The sequence below is a fragment of the Oncorhynchus tshawytscha genome, linkage group LG05, assembly GCF_018296145.1.
Source record: "Oncorhynchus tshawytscha isolate Ot180627B linkage group LG05, Otsh_v2.0, whole genome shotgun sequence".
Taxonomy (NCBI): Eukaryota; Metazoa; Chordata; class Actinopteri; order Salmoniformes; family Salmonidae; genus Oncorhynchus; species Oncorhynchus tshawytscha.
Genome location: NC_056433.1, coordinates 23,613,899 through 23,631,207, shown reverse-complemented (window position 1 = coordinate 23,631,207; position 17,309 = coordinate 23,613,899). Strand labels below are relative to the sequence as shown.

General features: G+C 41.0%; 1 protein-coding gene across 1 annotated transcript; it reads right to left on the bottom strand.

The window, feature by feature from the left end:
* Positions 1-11,681: 11,681 nt before the first annotated feature.
* Positions 11,682-15,716, bottom strand: atf3 (activating transcription factor 3). The gene is made up of 4 exons (XM_024420143.2): positions 15,234-15,716; positions 14,411-14,662; positions 14,012-14,119; positions 11,682-13,601 (listed from the first exon to the last, which is right to left on the bottom strand). Exons 2-4 carry the CDS (start codon positions 14,651-14,653, stop codon positions 13,353-13,355), a joined length of 600 nt encoding a protein of 199 aa, XP_024275911.1. The 5' UTR covers positions 14,654-14,662; positions 15,234-15,716; the 3' UTR covers positions 11,682-13,352.
* Between the last annotated feature and the right edge of the window lie 1,593 nt (positions 15,717-17,309).

Here is a 17,309-nt window from a genome sequence, read left to right as displayed (position 1 = left end):
TAAGTTGCATATTCTTTAAAATATTAAAATATTTGTATTCAGGACAAAAAGTGAATTGCTGTGCCACATTACTTTAGTGTCTTGGAATATTTGTATTCTGTACAGACTTCCTTCTTTTCACTCTGTCAATTGAATTAGTATTGTGGATTAACCACAATGTTGTTGATCCATCCTAATTTTTCTCCTATCACTGCCATTAAACTCTGTAAAGTCACCATTGGCTTCATGGTGAAATCCCTGAGCAGTTTCCTTCCTCTCCGCAACTGAGTTAGGAAGGACGCCTGTATCTTTGTAGTGACTGGGTGTATTTTATATAACAGCCAAAGTTAGTAACTTCACCATGCTCAAAGGGATATTAAATGTCTGATTTTTTATTTTTTAGCAATCTACCAATAGGTGCCCTTCTTTCCAAGGCATTTTAAAAAAGCTCCCTGGTGTTTGTGGTTGAATCTGTGTTTGAAATTCACTGCTTGACTGAGGGATCTTACAATTACCTGTATGTGTGTGGTACAGAGATGAGGTTGTCATTCTAAAATCACGTTAAACACTATTATTGCACACAGAGTGAGTCCATGCAACTTATTATGTGACTTGTTAAGCACATATTTCTCATGAACTTATTTAGGCTTGTCATAACAAAGACATTTCAACTTAAGAATTTTTTATGAATTTGTAAAATGTTGAACAACATAATTCCACATTGACATTATGGGGTATTGTGTGTAGGCCAGTGACAAAATGTTTCAATTTAATAAACGTTTTATTCAGGCTGTAACACAAGAACATTTGGAAAAAGTCAAGGGGTGTGAATACTTTCTGAAGGAACTGTACATAGGTCAGTCCAAAATAGTTTTTAATTCTGTCATGGAAATAAATGTATTTCCTGTTAACATTTACGGTGTCTATACCTTTAGTTTTCCATGTGGACCAATTTATAGGTGAATTTTGAAAAGCTATCCAAGGATTGTTCCATAGAGTTGTGTTTTTAGGGAGTGATATTGGTTTTTGTAGAATGTTTCACTTTCTTCCATATTTGTCACGTTCTGACCTTTATTTTCCTTTGTTTTGTGTTTTTTTAGTATGGTCAGGGCGTGAGTTGGGGCGGGCAGTCTATGTTTTGTGTTTCTATGTTTTTCTATTTCTGTGTTCGGCCTAGTGTGGTTCTCAATCAGAGGCAGGTGTCGTTAGTCGTCTCTGATTGAGAATCATACTTAGGTAGCCTGGGTTTCACTGTTGGTTTGTGGTTGTTTGTTTCCTTGTCTGTGTTTTTCACCACACGGTACTGTTTCGGTTTTGTCATTCACATATTCGTTTATGGTTTTTGTATTTCATAGTGTTCAGTGTTTTTGTTATTAAAAACGCTGCGTTTTGGTCCGATCCCTGCTACAGACGAAGAGGAAGAAATCAGCCATTACAACATTGCTATATTATTAACTGAAGTTAATGTTCTTAGCTTTATCCTTTGAAAATAGACACGTAAAATTATTCTAGGGACGAGCTTGCTCATCTTCATTATGTACCCATTGTTCCTCTTTAGTGCATTTAGCTATATGTCGCAAATAAAAAAGTATTGGGTTGCGAGTTGATACAATTCCAAGTCTTGAATGTTAAAACCCCCCTCAGACTTAGAAATATGTAAAACATTCCTTTTTTTCTATGAATGTTATATGCCAATAAAGTCTATCATGACCGACTATACTTTTTTAAAGAATGTCTTCTCTGGGGTAATTGGTATAAACTTTGGGAGCCATGCCAATCTGAAGAGGTTTATTTTACCTGTAAAATATATGGGAAGATTGTTTAAATATCATATTGTTGAGTAATGGAATAAAGTTATCTTTATATATTTGTTGTTTGTTGTCACTTACCAAGCACCCTTAGTATTTCATATTTTTGTGTTCCACTTAAAGGATTGTTGAGATCATGAGTTATTTTATTTTTCCTATTAACATTTTGTTTTTTTCCACATTCATTTTATATCCTGAGACTTTAGAGTATTCTGCTAATATTGTTAAGCAAAGGGGGCATTGCGTTTTCAATATTGGTCAGGTTATTAGGAGATCATCTGCAAATAAGTTTAGTTTATATTCATGTTTACCAATACTGATACCTGTTCATTATTGGGTCCTGTCTAATTCTTTCTGCTAGCAGTTCAATTGCCAGTGCAAACAGGAGGGGAGAGAAGAGACATCCCTGTCTCCCTGTCTCATCCCTGCCCCTTTCTAATGCAATTTCATTGAAGAATGTCTTATTTGTGTAGATTTTTGCTTTAGTACATTTACATGATATTTTTATCAAATGTATTTATTTTCCCATTCAAGGCCATTATTGATAAATCTACAGTGCACTCGGAAAGTATTCAGACCCCTTGACTTTTTCCATATTTTATTACATTACAGCCTTATTCTAAAATTGTGACAAATGTGTACCGCTATGGGACTCCCAATCACAGCTGGTTGTGACACAGCCTGGGATCTAACCCGGGTCTTTGGTGATACCTCAAGCACTGCGATGCAGCGTCTTAGACCGATACGTCACTCGGGAGGCCCTGGCCTCCATCATTCTTAAATGGAAGAATTTGGACCCACCAAGATCCTTCCTAGAGCTGACCGCCCGGCCAAACAGCAATCAGGGGAGAAGTGATGTGGCACCATCCCTACGGCAAAGCATGGTGGTGGCAGCATCATACTGTGGGGATGTTTTTCAGCTACAGGGATTGGGAGACTAGTCAGGATCGAGGGAAAGATGAGAAAGATGTACAGAGAGATCCTTGATGAAAACCTGCTCCACAGCACTCAGGACCTCAAACTGGGGCGAAGGTTCACCTTCCAACAGGACAATGACCCTAAGCGAACAGCCAAGATAATGTCATTGAGTGGCCCAGCCAGAGACCGGACTTGAACCCGATCAAACATCCCTGTGTAAGTTTTTGTTTTTATTTTCTTAGTCAACCTTGTGTTCTGTTTCGTTGTGTTCTTGAACGTAGCCCTGTCTTTCTTTTTTGTTCATTGATTTCACCTGTATTAGTCACCTGGTCTCATCTGGTCTCACCTGGTCTCATCAGCTCTTTATTTAGTTTAGTTCATTCTGTTTGTGCCTTTGTGAGGTATTGTAAGTTTTGACTCTACTATGCCTTTTCTTAGCTCGTTTGTGAGGACCAGTTATCCTTCAGTCCTAGTTTTGATTCACCTGCCTGTTTGCCTTCCTGTGTATGACCATTGCCTGCCTGTGACCACGATTCCTGCCTTCTGTGAAGGCGAAATAAACACCTGCCGTGCTCTGTGCGTGAATCTACACGTTTTTCTCCCTGAGTATTCATTACACTCTGGAGAGACCTGAAAATAGCTGTGCATCGACGCTCCCTTTCCAACCTGACAGAGCTTGAAAGGATCTGCACAGAAGAATGGGAGAAACTCCCCAAATACAGTTGTGCCAAGCTTTTAGCATCATACCCAAGAAGTCTCCAGGCTGTAATCGCTGCCAAGGGTGATTCAGCAAAGTACTGAGAAAATGGTCTGAATACATATGTAAATGTGATATTTCTGTAGTGTTTTTTATACAGTACCAGTCAAAAGTTTGGACACATCTACTCATTCAAGGGTTTTTCTTTATGTTTGACTATTTTCTACATGTAGAATAATAGTGGGGGCTAGGGTCAGTCTGTTATATCTGGAGTATTTCTCCAGTGTCCTGTGTGAATTTAAGTATGCTCTCTCTTTCTTTCTCTCTTTCGGGGGACCTGAAGCCTTAGGACCATGCCTCAGGACTACCTGGAATGATGACTCCTTGCTGTCCCCAGTCCACATGGCCGTGCTGCTGCTCCAGTTTCAATTGTTCTGCCTGCGGCTATGGAACCCTGGACGTGACAGGTAGCACCAGACGTGCTACCTGTCCCAGACCTGCTGTTTTCAACTCTGTATAGACAGCAGGAGCGGTAGAGATACTCTCAATGATCAGCTATGAAAAGTCAACTGACATTTACTCCTGAGGTGCTGATCTGTTGCACCCTCGACAACTACTGTGATTTTTATTATTTGACCATGCTGGTCATTTATGAACATTTGAACATCTTGGCCATGTTCTGTTATAATCTCCACCCGGCATAGTCAGAAGAGGACTGGCCATCCCTCATAGCCTGGTTCCTCTCTATGTTTCTTCCTAGATTTTGGGCTTTCTAGTGAGTTTTTCCTAGGTGCTTTTACACCTGCATTGCTTACTGTTTGGTTTTTAGGCTGGGTTTCTGTACAGCACTTTGAGATATCAGCTGATGTAAGAAGGGCTTCATAAATACATTTGATTTGATTAGTGAAGACATCAAAACTATGAAATAACATGTAGTAGCCAAAAAAGTGTTAAACAAATCAACATATATTTTATATTTCAGATTCTTCAAAGTAGCCACCCTTTGCCTTGATGACAGCTTTGCACACTCTTGGCATTCTCTCAACCAGCTTCATAAGGTAGTCACCTGGAATGCATTTCAATTAACAGGTGTGCCTTGTTAAGTTAATATGTGGAATTTCTTTCCTTCGTAATGCGTTTAAGCCAATCAGTTGTGTTGTGACAAGGTAAGGGTGGTATACAGAAGATATCCCTATTTGGTAAAACACTAAATCTATCTTATGGCAAGAACAGCTCAAATAACCAAAGAGAAATGACAGTCCATCATTACTTTAAGACATGAAGGTCAGTCAATCTGAAAACTTTCAAGAACATTTCAAGCGCAGTCGCAAAAGCCATCAATCGCTCTCATGAGGACCGCCACAGGAAAGGAAGACCCATAGTTACATCTGCTGCGGAGGTTAAGTTAATTAGAGGTACCAGCCTCAGAAATCATCAATGAACTGCACCTCAGATTTCAGCCCGAATTAATGCTTCACAGAGTTCAAGTAACAGACATATCTCAACATCAACTGTTCAGAGGAGACTGCGTGAATCAGGCCTTCATGGTCGAATTGCTGCAACGAAACCACTACTAAAGGACACCAATAATAAAAAGAGAGTTACTTGGGCCAAGAAACATGAGCAATGGACATTAGGCTGGAGAAAATCTGTCCTTTGGTCTGATTCTCCAAATGTGAGAATTTTGCTTTCAACCGCCGTGTCTTTGTGAGATGCGGAGTAGGTGAATGGATGATCTCCGCATTTGTTGTTCCCACCGTGAAGCATGGAGGAGGAGGTGTGATGGTGTGGCGGTACTTTGCTGTGACACTGTTTGTGATTTTTTTATTTATTCAAGGCACACTTAACCAGCATGGCTACCACAGCATTCTGCAGCGATATGCCATCCCATCTGGTTTGCAGTTAGTGGGACTATCATTTGTTTTTTAACAGGACAATGACCCAACACACCTCCATGCTGTGTAAGGGCTATTTGACAAAGAAGGAGTGTAATGGAGTGCTGACCTGGCCTCCAAAATCACCCGACCTCAAGCTTATTGAGATGGTGTGGGATGAGTTGGACTGCAAAGTGAAGTAAAAACAGCCAACAAGTGCTCAGCATATGTGGGAACTCCTTCAAGACTGTTGGAAAAGCATTCCACATGAAGCTGGTATGCCAAAGTGTGTGCAAATCTGTCATCAAGGCAAATGGTGGCTACTTTGAAGAATCTGAAATATAAAATATATTTTGACTTGTTTAACACTTTTTATTACATGTGTTATTTCATAGTTTTGATGTCTTCACTATTATTCTACAATGTAGAAAATAGTTTAAAAAATCAAGAAAAACCCTTGAAGAGACTAATCCGCTCCCTATGATCCCCCTGCGTTACCATGTCCAGTGGAACCGTGGCCTCCCTGACCAGCCCTGACCCTAACGGTCGGCTATCTAGGGAGTGCACGGGAAAGGGTTGATCGATCGGTACCAGCGGAATCCCTAGCCTCAACGCGAGTCCGCAATCCATAAAGTTCCCAGCTGCGCCTGAATCGACTAGCGCCTTATGCTGGAGAGAGGGAGAAAACTCAGGGAACCAGATTAGTAAAAACATGTGACCCACAGGGAGCTCTGGGTGAGTCTGGTGCTGACTCACCTGGGGTGACCGAGAAGTACTCTGCCTGCCCTCTCGACTCCCAGACGAGCTCCTCCAGCACCGATCGGCAGTGTGTCCTCTCTGACCACAACTGGTGCAGGAGGAGCCTCCTCCTCCGGTTCCCCTCGATGCGCCCCCCACCCCATAGGGATTGGAGCGGGAAGGCCGGGAGGTGAAACTAACAGGACCCTTTCTGGACGCCCGCGGGCAGCTAGCAGGTTGTCCTGTCGGATCGACATGTCAATCAGCTTGTCGAGAGAGAGGGTGGCGTCCCGACAAGCTAGCTCCCTGCGGACGTCCTCCCGGAGGCTACACCGGTAGTAGTCCATCAGGGCCCTGTCGTGCCACCCCGCTCCAGCGGCCAAGGTCCGAAACTCCAGTGCGAAGTCCTGCGCACTCCTCGTCTCCTGTCTAAGGTGAAACAGACATTCACCCGCCGCTCGGCCCTCTGGTGGGTGGTCGAACACGGCCCGGAACTGGCGGGTGAACTCTGGGTAGTGATGCCTTGCGGATTCTGGGCCATTCCACATGCGTTGGCCCACTCCAGGGCTCGACCCGTCAGACAGGAGACGAGGACGCTCATGCTCTCCTCCCCAGAAAGAGTCGGGCGAATGGTAGCCAGGTACAGCTCTAACTGGAGCAAGAACCCCTTGCACCCAGCCGCCGCTCCACCGTACTGCCTTGGGGGCGTGAGACGAAGAGCATTGGATCCGGACGCCCCTGGAGGAGTAGGTTGAGGAGGAGGAACTGGAGGAGAGGTAGGGAGGCCACTCCTCTCCCATCGGTCCATCCTCTCCATCATCTGATACATCGCTGACCCGATTCGGTGAAGGATGGCAGTGTGATGGAGGACATGCTCCTCCATAGATGGGAGAGGGGGTGCAACTGCTCCTGCTGACTCCATGAAGGGTGCGGGCTTCTGTCACACAGCTAGGAGTGGTGGGTGCGGAGTCAGGCGCAGAGAGCAGAGGATTCATAGAAAACCGACTTTATTTCGGTAAATGGGTAAGTGGTCAACGCCAACACAACAGGCGAACAAAATATGACCGACCCAAAATGGGACACAAAAAAGGTCAGAGAACATACTACATGCAACCATCCACAGACAAACAGAAAACAAGCCCGCACAAAAGCAGGCGGGCCTAACCGGCTTAAATAGCCCTAAAACAAATCTCAAACAAGGAACAGGTGAAATCAGTACAGACATAACAAACAGAAAAGGAAAAAGGGATTGGTGGCAGCTAGTAGACCGGTGACGACGACCGCCGAGCGCCGCCGACTTGGCAGGTGAGCCACCCTCGGTGGAAGTCGTGACATTTGCGTATATTTTTTATCAACCCTGTTTGATTGATATGTATCAAGTCTGGTAAGACTTTTGCAATTCTATTGCTTATAAGCTTTGTTAATATTTTATTGTCACAATTTATTAAATTTATGGGTCTGTAATCAGCAGGGACTCTCCTGATTTCCCTGGTTTTATTATAACTGAAAAAACAGTTTGATACACGGAACTAGGACTGACTTGATTGATTTCTCTTTTTTTATTTCTAATTTTTATTTCTAAATCAGATTTAACTTTTTGCCGAGTATGAGATTATCATTCCCCTAAGGGGAATTTTGGTTCCAGAAGATGTGCACTGTTAATTCTTCAAATTATTTTGCTAAGTGTATTTTCTATTGGTGCAATCTTATCGCATGTATGATTTAGGTCACCTGCTAAAATAATAGTTCCTGTCTGGATTTGATCGACTATAGCTTGAATTCTATCTAAGAGCACCAGATTTGCCCCTGGTGGGATATACAATTAAATCAATGTGTTTTTTTCACCATGTAAGGTACACTTCAACATTAGAAAACCGCCTTCTTGTTCCATGTGGTGGGATATAGGGGAAAATGGTGTATTCTTATTTATCAGGATGCCTACATTTCTGCTGTTACTACAGTATGTGGCAGCATATGCTTCTCCAACCCAGCTCCTTTTTAAATATTACATTTCTCCTTTTAAAAACTTGCAAGAAAACCAAATCTGCTGACAATCTCTTTAAGTGTTCAAAAACCATATGCCTTTTTTTCCCCCATTATGGAGCCTGTGCACATTCCATATGATAAGTTAGATTTTGCTGGTCTTTATTTGTGTAGAATCAAAGTTAACTTTACCCGTTTGCATCTATCATTGAAGACTCAACATTTTTTGTTGTTGCAGACATGACATATAAGGGCGAGGGGCATTCCATTGTTATGGTATACATGACATATATAGAGCATGTGGGCATGTCACTTACAAATTCAGATTAACATGACTTCCTTTTCAAGAGCTTGAGGCACTGTAGCTGCTTGATTTATAACTCAATGGATAGCCTAAGTGACATTTCCCATCCTTCACTTCCTCAAATCAAATCAAATCAAATCAAACGCCTTCCTTCTAGTTCATTGGCAGGTATGGATGCACTACACCTAGGATGAAAAAAGAGTAATGTTAACAGCATAAAGCTAGAGCATATAGTCAGACTGATATTAAAATGATTGACATTGTGTGCTCCATGGCTGTCAGATATGGTAGCCAAGAACCAAAAACTAGACTCTTTACTGCTCTCCAGTGGCTGAATGTACTTTTACAGTATGATGAATGTCCTATCCATTGTTGTTCCTGTGAACATATTGTATAGGTACTTGCCCAAAAGCTTCCCAGAAGACTTACTTGTACCGGGCATTAATTTTTAGAGGAGCTGAAACATGTTTTATGTTTCTGCATAATATACTGTGTACATATACAGGTAACTGCAAAAATAAAGGAAACACTGACAGATAGTTTCTTAATAGGGCGTTGGGCCACCATGAGCCAGAACAGTGTCAATGCATCTTGGCATAGATTCTACAAGTGTCTGGAACTCTATTGGAGGGATGTGACACCATTCTTACACAAGAAATTCCATCATTTGGGGCTTTATGGAAAACGCTGTTTCAGGCACCACACCAGAATAGGATGTTTTCTATTCACCATTGGTAGTTGTAGAGTTCTGGTGAATGGAGTGCCTGGTAACATATCCATAATTTATGTGACAAAGTTCGAATTAATTCCACATTTCTAATGAATTGCAAAAGATGTGAATTAGTCACACAACTGACACACACACCAACACAACTCCTCAACCTTCCTATAAACCCTGGCTTTGGGACAAATCCTAATGAAACTAATTTTCAGTTAGTCACGCATACTGTAAGTGAAAATTGTACTTATATGCAATTTAGGATTTATCCCTTAATTTCTACCCCATCCATATAAAACCAAGTATGTCATTATCAAAAGTATCAACAGTATTAAGCTATAGGGCTAATTGTTACACAATGACCCAACTCTGCAGCATTGAAACCACCATTTCACAACGGACCTTAAACTGCTGTTGATTGCATGCAGTTCTCATATGACTATTGCATCAAATTTCCTGTACGGCGTGGTGGCTTATCTTGTGTCACTCAGAACTTCTGGACACAGTACCAACCTCCACTAGTATGACTCTCATCTGACCCGACAGAGAGAGGGCAGTTTGCCAACAAACTGTCACTGACAGCTCAGAGGAGAATGGATATCTGGACAGGCGGGTTTGTGATATAGATTTGACTTACAGCATCTATCAGTTCATGTCTGGATGCTTGTAATAAGTGGTTGTACTGTACAACATAAGAACAAATGTATTTGGGGAGGTATTCAAATGCCATGCCCATATCAGAAGCTTGGAAAACACATCTCAGGATGTCAAATAGTACACACTATCATTGCATGAATTACCATGGTGTGACAGATTTCTGTGAGGGTTGAATCATTCCTGTACTTAATTTTGTAGCGCAACTCTCTGAGAAGCATTGCGAATGGCACTTGATTGAAATGTTTTGCCATGTTTTATTATCTGTGGCATGAGACTGAGTTGAGTGCTGCAAGGCTGAAGGAACAGTTATCACGATGAGATAAAGAAGGCCCATAATAACATACCTCGGCCTCCGAGAGAGAGAGAATGAAAACATCCTTTACGGGGCTACTCATCTGAGAACATTACAGCACACAGACTTTTCACCTCACAACTTTACTTCGACCCGAATTTGACCTCTGGTGTTAAACAATGATCCAGTGCCTTTTAATAATGTTAATAATTTAGAATTCTCAATGTTTGATTGTGAGCCAATGTTTAGATGGTGGAACGTTTATTCTCTCTGTGTGTGTTACACCTGTTCAGGTTAATGTGTCAGAGTAATCATCTACATCCATATTTCCCAATCATGTTCTAGAGAAGCGCTTAAACGAAATTCTCTAGAACCATTTAAGTATATAAAACCGGTGGTCTGAGAGGGTAGGGGAAAACTGAAAACTAGCTGTTATTGGCAAAGAGGTTTGGAAAGAGGTCTCTTTCTTATTGCTCTATTAATTGTTTGAACATTGTTTTAAACATGTAAAAAAAAAAAAAATGTTTTATGTAAATATGTTATTAACTCTATTTCTTGAACTGCATTGTTGATTTAAAGACTTGTAAGTAAGCATTTCACGGTAAGGTCTTCACCTGCTATATTCGACACATGTGACAATAACATTTGATTTGATTCATCACCAGGCAGGCCAAAAGTCCATCCCACCAAAATAGTCAGAAATTTCAGGCAGTCTTTTCAAACAGCTGTTACACTAAAAGGGCATTTTCATAACTTTCACAATTTCACAGTATTATTCCAACCTCATGCTGTGGACATATACACTGAGTGTACAAAACATTAGGAACACCTTCCTAATATTGAGTTGCACCCCCTTTTCCCCTCAGAACAGACAGTTCGACGGTGCATGGACTCTAGGTGTTGAAAGCGTTCCCCAGTTCTTGGCATCTACTACCATACCCTGTTCACCTACTACCATACCCTGTTTCTTGCCTATTCACACTCTGAATAGCACACGTACACAATTCATGTCTCAATTGCCTCAAGGCTTAAAAATCCTTTATCCTGTCTCCCCCCCTTCATCTACACTGATTGAAGTGGATTTAACAAGGGACCATAGCTTTCACCTGGATTCAACTGGCCAGTCTAGTGTCATGGAAATAGCAGGTGTTCCTAATGTTTTGTACACTACGTGTCTATAAAATATAGGGAAATCTCATTTTGACTGCACTGGTCCTTTAATATTGGTCAGGCAATAACCCCAAAATCATGTTGATTCTGGTTGCATTCTGGCTGCTAGGAGTCTTGAGTAACTCAGTTGTGTAGTTATCAAAAACCACCATCAGAAAAATGGGATGTTACTTTTTATGGAATGTGGACAGCAACAGTGGGGTGGGGGTACTGGTGTTCTGAGTGAAATGGTATTTCACAGCCCATCTCGTCAGATAACACCCACTGACTCATGTTGAGCTGGCCTGGCACAGGATGAAAACACACTCTTCCAGTCTCTCCCCTGCCTGTCCTAGATATTATGTGTTTTCCAAAGAGGCAGACATGTCCTGGCTTGTTCTCAGACAAGCATCAACTGCACAAATGTGCTGAGATGCTAAACAGGTTTATGAATATTTGTTTTGTATCACAACTATGCAGTGTCAATATACCATTGAATCCCTTGCTAAAATTGTTTTAAAATGTGGTGAGTCGTTCCCCAGAAACAATCCCAAACCAAATCAATTGAAGTATATATATACACCTTTATTAATAAAGTATCAAAAACTAAAATCAACAGACAATAGAAATGAGTACTTAATTTGTTTCAGCGTGTAGTTTTACCTGACTTGATACAATTTGATCTTTTACATCCACTCAAACACACTTAATAATAATTTTTAGTGAACAATGTTCAAGTGAAACAAAGAAATGGATGGTGGAATAGAAAAGCAAGAAAGGTATTGAAGTATAAAACAGGTGTGTTATCCATCAAATTAATGATCACAGTAGTGACCCCATCCATGACTAGCATGCCTGTTTGAACACGAAACACTGAAATAAAAACAAACAAAACACATGGACACCTGAATCTCTTTCACTGTGTTCATCTCAACCGTTTACTCACAAACCAACCAAAATAAACAGTCCCTTACCATAAACCACACATGGATTAGTTTGAGACATTATAGAATATACAGACAAAAGCTACTGTTGATCGCAAAAATGTGTAGTTTGAGCAATGAGGCTAACCAGAGTTTCTGGTTGTGCAACTGACCTGTGACGATGTCACAGCACAAACAGTGGACTGATGGGAGGGGGGTTTGGCAGTGGGCTTAAGGACTTAGTAATTGCAGATGAACACTGAGGCAATTCATGTAATCTTCCATGACTTTAAAGTGAAAATTTCAGACAAGCAGAGTGATAAATAATTCCACTTAGATATCTAGCTACTGATACCTAGTGGGTCTATTGTATAAGCCTCAATAATACACAGAAGACAATAGGAGGTGTTATTTGGTTTACGTATATGGTATACAGTAACTACAGACTTATCTAGGTGAAGAAATTCTAATACGAATCACACAACCATATATTCAATACTACATATCATTATGTAATCAGGGCCTATTCCAAATACACCAGTTTACAGCGATGTAATGACTGATTTTCATTTAGGGAGGTCCAGGGCTAACAGTGCCATTGTCAGTAAGTTAGTTGAAATGCTGTCTGAATGAATCCTCATTGCATGCACTCCCTTTACTGTCCTATAACATGAGGGTTCCTCTGATATGAACTATACCTGTATATCCTGAGTTAGTAGTAGCAGCTTCAGAGGTTTTTGTTAGGCAAGTCAAGGGGGAATAAAGTGAGCTATAGACACAGCTACGACAGAATATATTCAATAAACACAACAGCAAACACGGCACAATGATTAACCTCTTCTCTTATATGACAGTAATAACAGGGCTATTAATGTCACACACAGTCATTACTATCTCTCCACTTTAATCGTATATTTTTCCTCAACAAGCATCTATCTCAACTGACCAGTGAATCATGTGCCTTTACCACATTGATGTAATACTTTGGTACAAAAAAACAGAATGAGTCATCAGCCTCGAATAACAATGTAAAAGATTTAAGGAAACAATAAACACATTGGATGTATTTCTATGTTTTAGTGCTTTGACATTCGCCGACTTGCCGGAACACCACAAGCCTACCCTAGGTAGCACATGGGGTGTCCGTCCTTGTGCTGTCAAGTCCAGTTTAAGAGTGGGACGCGCAAAGCTCCTTTTCCGGCCGCGACAGAGCCTTCACTTGACGCAGGTACAGTACAGTTGCCAGAGGACAGTGAGCATCTGTCTGAGTGAGTGAGTGAGTAGTACCCTACTTCCCCCAGGAGTGTGTGGATCAGTGATGGCCACAGGTGGTTGGCACTGAGGTGTGGTGGTGGTCCAGCTGTTCCATCTGCAGGGTACCCTCCTTGATCTGCTGGATGAACAGGTTCCTCTCATCTTCGGGGGTCTGGCCATTCTGGGCCCGTACGATGCATGTGGGCCGGTGGAGGTTCAGCATGTAGACCAGCTGCTGCTTCTGGTTTTTCAGTTCTTCAACCTGTGCCTTCAGCTCAGAGTTCACTGACTCTAGTATCTCAGACTCCTGGAGGGGAGAAGGGAATAGTGGTTTGGTTCAATCCTGTTACTGACAGCTCCCTTGGTTCCTTTAAAAAAATACTCAATTAGGTTTAGCGCATTTTAGTTTGTATGTAAATACTGGAGTGTTCTTTTGCTGTTTTGAGGCAGACATTTCTATAGAGCTCTTATCTATTTATGTATTTCAATTAAGAGTCATACAATATAAATGGAGGTTAAATAGAAATCATCCTTATGGCACATTAATTTGAAAAATATTTTGAATAATTACATATATGAGATAATATAATACTGTATGTCTACTTAATAAATCACAAAATACCACTTGGCACAGTCTGGCAGCCTCTGATTCATATGAATCATCTCTCCCCATCATAATAATGTTGTACTGCCCTGTAAAAAACACACTGAACATACCTTTTGAAGGCAGTCAGTCTTCTCCTTCTTCTTATTCCTACATTTGGCAGCAGCTACTTTGTTTCTTTCTCGTCTTCTTTTCCTCCTGTCACTTTCCTCTGGGATTTTCTGTTAATGACACATCAGGAAAATGAACAACCTTGAATAATGGTAACAACCTTCCTGAGAAATTAATGATATGGCTGATAATTTAATCATGTATGGTAGGCTTTACAGTGTGTTGGTAAACCTGTAATCACAGTGATCTCTTCTGTATAGACACAAATTTATTCTCAGGGAATACTTAAAACATAGGCATATTAAAAATAAAAAAAACTTTCCCCTATGTTATGTATGAATTACTATTGGTATTATGGGGGAGTAGATGTTACAGTAGGCGACTAATGTTGACATCCCTACCTCCCTCTTGACACTTGGAGCTTCAGACGTTCTGTCTGAACTTGAGCTCGCACAGTCGCTCATATCGGTGCTCAGTCCGTTGGACAGCCGCTTGTTCTGGATAGCATGTCGCAACTCCTCCTTTACCAGGGGAGTGAAGTTGGTGAAGTCCTCGAGCGTGAGTGTTCCAGGCGGGGACAGGCAGGGTACCAAGGCTGACGCGCTGATGTCGGACAGGCTGAATCCCGGATGCTGAAGCATCATTTTGAAAAACTGAAGAAAAAAAACGTGATGCTGTGTCACATTAAGCTGACTAAGCGAAACAAAAAACATTAAACTTGGACACGCACTGGACTAAATAAAAAACGACAGATATGAGCAGCAATCTGCTGGTTAATGTATACCATTAGACTATTTTGGTATGATAACTAGAATGTCACTTATTCCACCAGACACAGCAGTTGCACGCTACATTTTTTTGCCTGACGTGCCAACATTACAACAATATATCGCCCTTTTAAACAATGTAACAAGCTATGCAGTCCTGACATTCTTTCTCTTTGAAGTGCGTGTTAATTTAGGGACAGGTGAATGTGTTACAACATATCAACCAGTTACCACAGACCATTTCAATACAACACATTAGACAATGTGAAATAAACTACACTTTGATTCACATAAACAAAGATATGAGTAAGATTTCTAAATGTAAGCCCGTTTTCTTTATTAAATGGATGTCAGTCCAGCTGGCACTATGCTACACGTGGCACAGTCTTTTTTCCTGAAAGCGCTTATCCTATATCACACCGGTAGAAAGTTTTTACAACAAAAACAATTGACCCACCTGATTATGTTTTCAGTGAAGAAATGAAAGGCCTTTATTCTGCTCCTGGTTGTGAGGCTCTTCTGTCTGTTAAGAAAGCTACAGTTGTCGATGAAGCGTTGCATCACCCTCTTTTATAGTGAGTCGCTCTTGCAAGGCATTTACTAATAGGTGGGCGGGTCGTGGTGACGTAATCCTATTTATAGCGCTTATTTGCAATGATGCAACCCAGCAACCCCGTGTAACACACCATAACAGGGCAAGCTCAGCCCCCTTTATTCACAAAGAATTTGTCGTAACATTTCACAGCAAATAAAGACATAATAGTTTAATGATCCGGGGCGTTTTTTGTATAGTCTATACATTTTATTGTCTAGTGGCAAAAAAAGCAAAGGGATGTTGAATGTAGCAGTGAGGGGCTTGCCCATCTACCTCTTATCATATCAGTCATATCATAACCAGCGTTCAGTGCAAAGGTGCAGTACCAGTCAAAAGTTTGGACACACCTACTCATTCCAGAGTTTTTCTTTATTTTTTACTATTTTCTACATTACAGAACAGTGGCGATTTTAGCATGTAAATCTTGGGGCGGGGGATGCATGCCAGCAAAGCCACAACACACCACTAAACAATACATTAATTTCACTATAACGGTGACAAACGGTGCACACAAACTGTTAGGTCCTACATAAAGCTGCCCCAACATCTTACCACTGCTACACCTGGCTATCAGCCTTGTCTGGCAGCGAAACAGTTAATTCAGACTAATTTACTACCCTTTAAAAAAACATAGCTGATATGGCTGACTTGCTTAAACAAATGTGGTTTCTAATGACAGTTGAGATGTACCAACTATGGCATAAGGGGACGACAAGCGAATAATAGGCAATCTGGAATTTCGATTTAGACAATAATGAGTGAACTAGGACAGACATAGTCAATATAATTATTTTAATAGTACTTTTGAAATGTACTGTGACAGAAATCAGAACATGGGCCGTTATTACAGTGTTCTCCCTGTTCACCAAATCAGAACTATAGGATAAATAAAGAGGGCATATAAGCAGACAATGAAAGCTCTTACAAAATTTGATGGTTACATTTCTCTAAAACAGATTATAGTCTAAGTCAGAACAGTAGACGAAATTAAGAGGCCGAAATTAATAGACCAAATTATTAGGGTGAGGCACATGGGTTACTAACAGCTTACTACACAAAATGCACTTAGTATTACTTTCTTAGCTAGAGTATACATATCTCCCTGGCATATTACATCATTTATGCAGCAGCAGACAATGCATTTTTGGACTCACCTTGTTGTGCTGTGCTCACTTTAACAGGAAGGTGGCACGACGGTCCTTTGTGGGCAAATTTTGTCATCAAAGTCTGGCATTCTCTGGATTTAGGGTGCGTTCAAGACAACTGAGAACTCTGAAAAAACAAGGTCGAAATCATGATGACGTCATAGATCTTCAGGTCGTAGCTCTACAATGAGGCCCGAGTTCCCAAATTAGAATTCTGAGTTTGATGACTTCAAAACGTATTTCCCATGTGGAGCTCATTTTTTCCGTAATTCCTAGTCATCTTGAAGTCAGACGTTAAGTCATTTTTAACTTGGAAAAGAGTTCCTTAATCCCAGATTTGGGACCACACAGCCACTGTCACTGATTCTTTCCAAACCACTCATTGTTGAATTTGCGATTTCTAACTTGTTGTGTAATGTTTATGTCCAATGGCCAATGAGCACCGATACGTTTTATCTATAATTTCTCTCCATTATTTCTCGTCACATGACAAGGATTGAAAAGGATTAGCCAGTAGATTGTCAACTTGATTTATGATGATGTCTGCTAGCTAAGATTTTGAAAGTATGATGTTGTCCAATCAAAGCTACTGTAGATATAACGCGATTTGACGTCATTTTGTCTGTGGCCAATGATCTTGAGCTTTCTTGGATGGGCACTTCTAATGTAACTCTATGGCAGCACCCAAGGGGCTAGAATGTTCAAAGTCTACCCTTAGACTTAGCGGTGACATAGTGTCCCCATGAGTGACAAAACACTGAGCCAATCATGGTACAACACTCCATATTTTCTG

What these genes read in the sequence shown, in the direction of transcription:
- atf3 (XM_024420143.2), bottom strand. Translation starts at nt 14,653, where the DNA reads ATGATGCTTCAGCATCCGGGATTCAGCCTGTCCGACATCAGCGCGTCA. An exon ending in CTCCAAGTGTCAAGAGGGAG is followed by an intron (nt 14,120 to 14,410) that starts GTAGGGATGTCA and finishes TGTCATTAACAG; the next exon opens with AAAATCCCAGAGGAAAGTGA. An exon ending in AGACTGACTGCCTTCAAAAG is followed by an intron (nt 13,602 to 14,011) that starts GTATGTTCAGTG and finishes TCTCCCCTCCAG; the next exon opens with GAGTCTGAGATACTAGAGTC.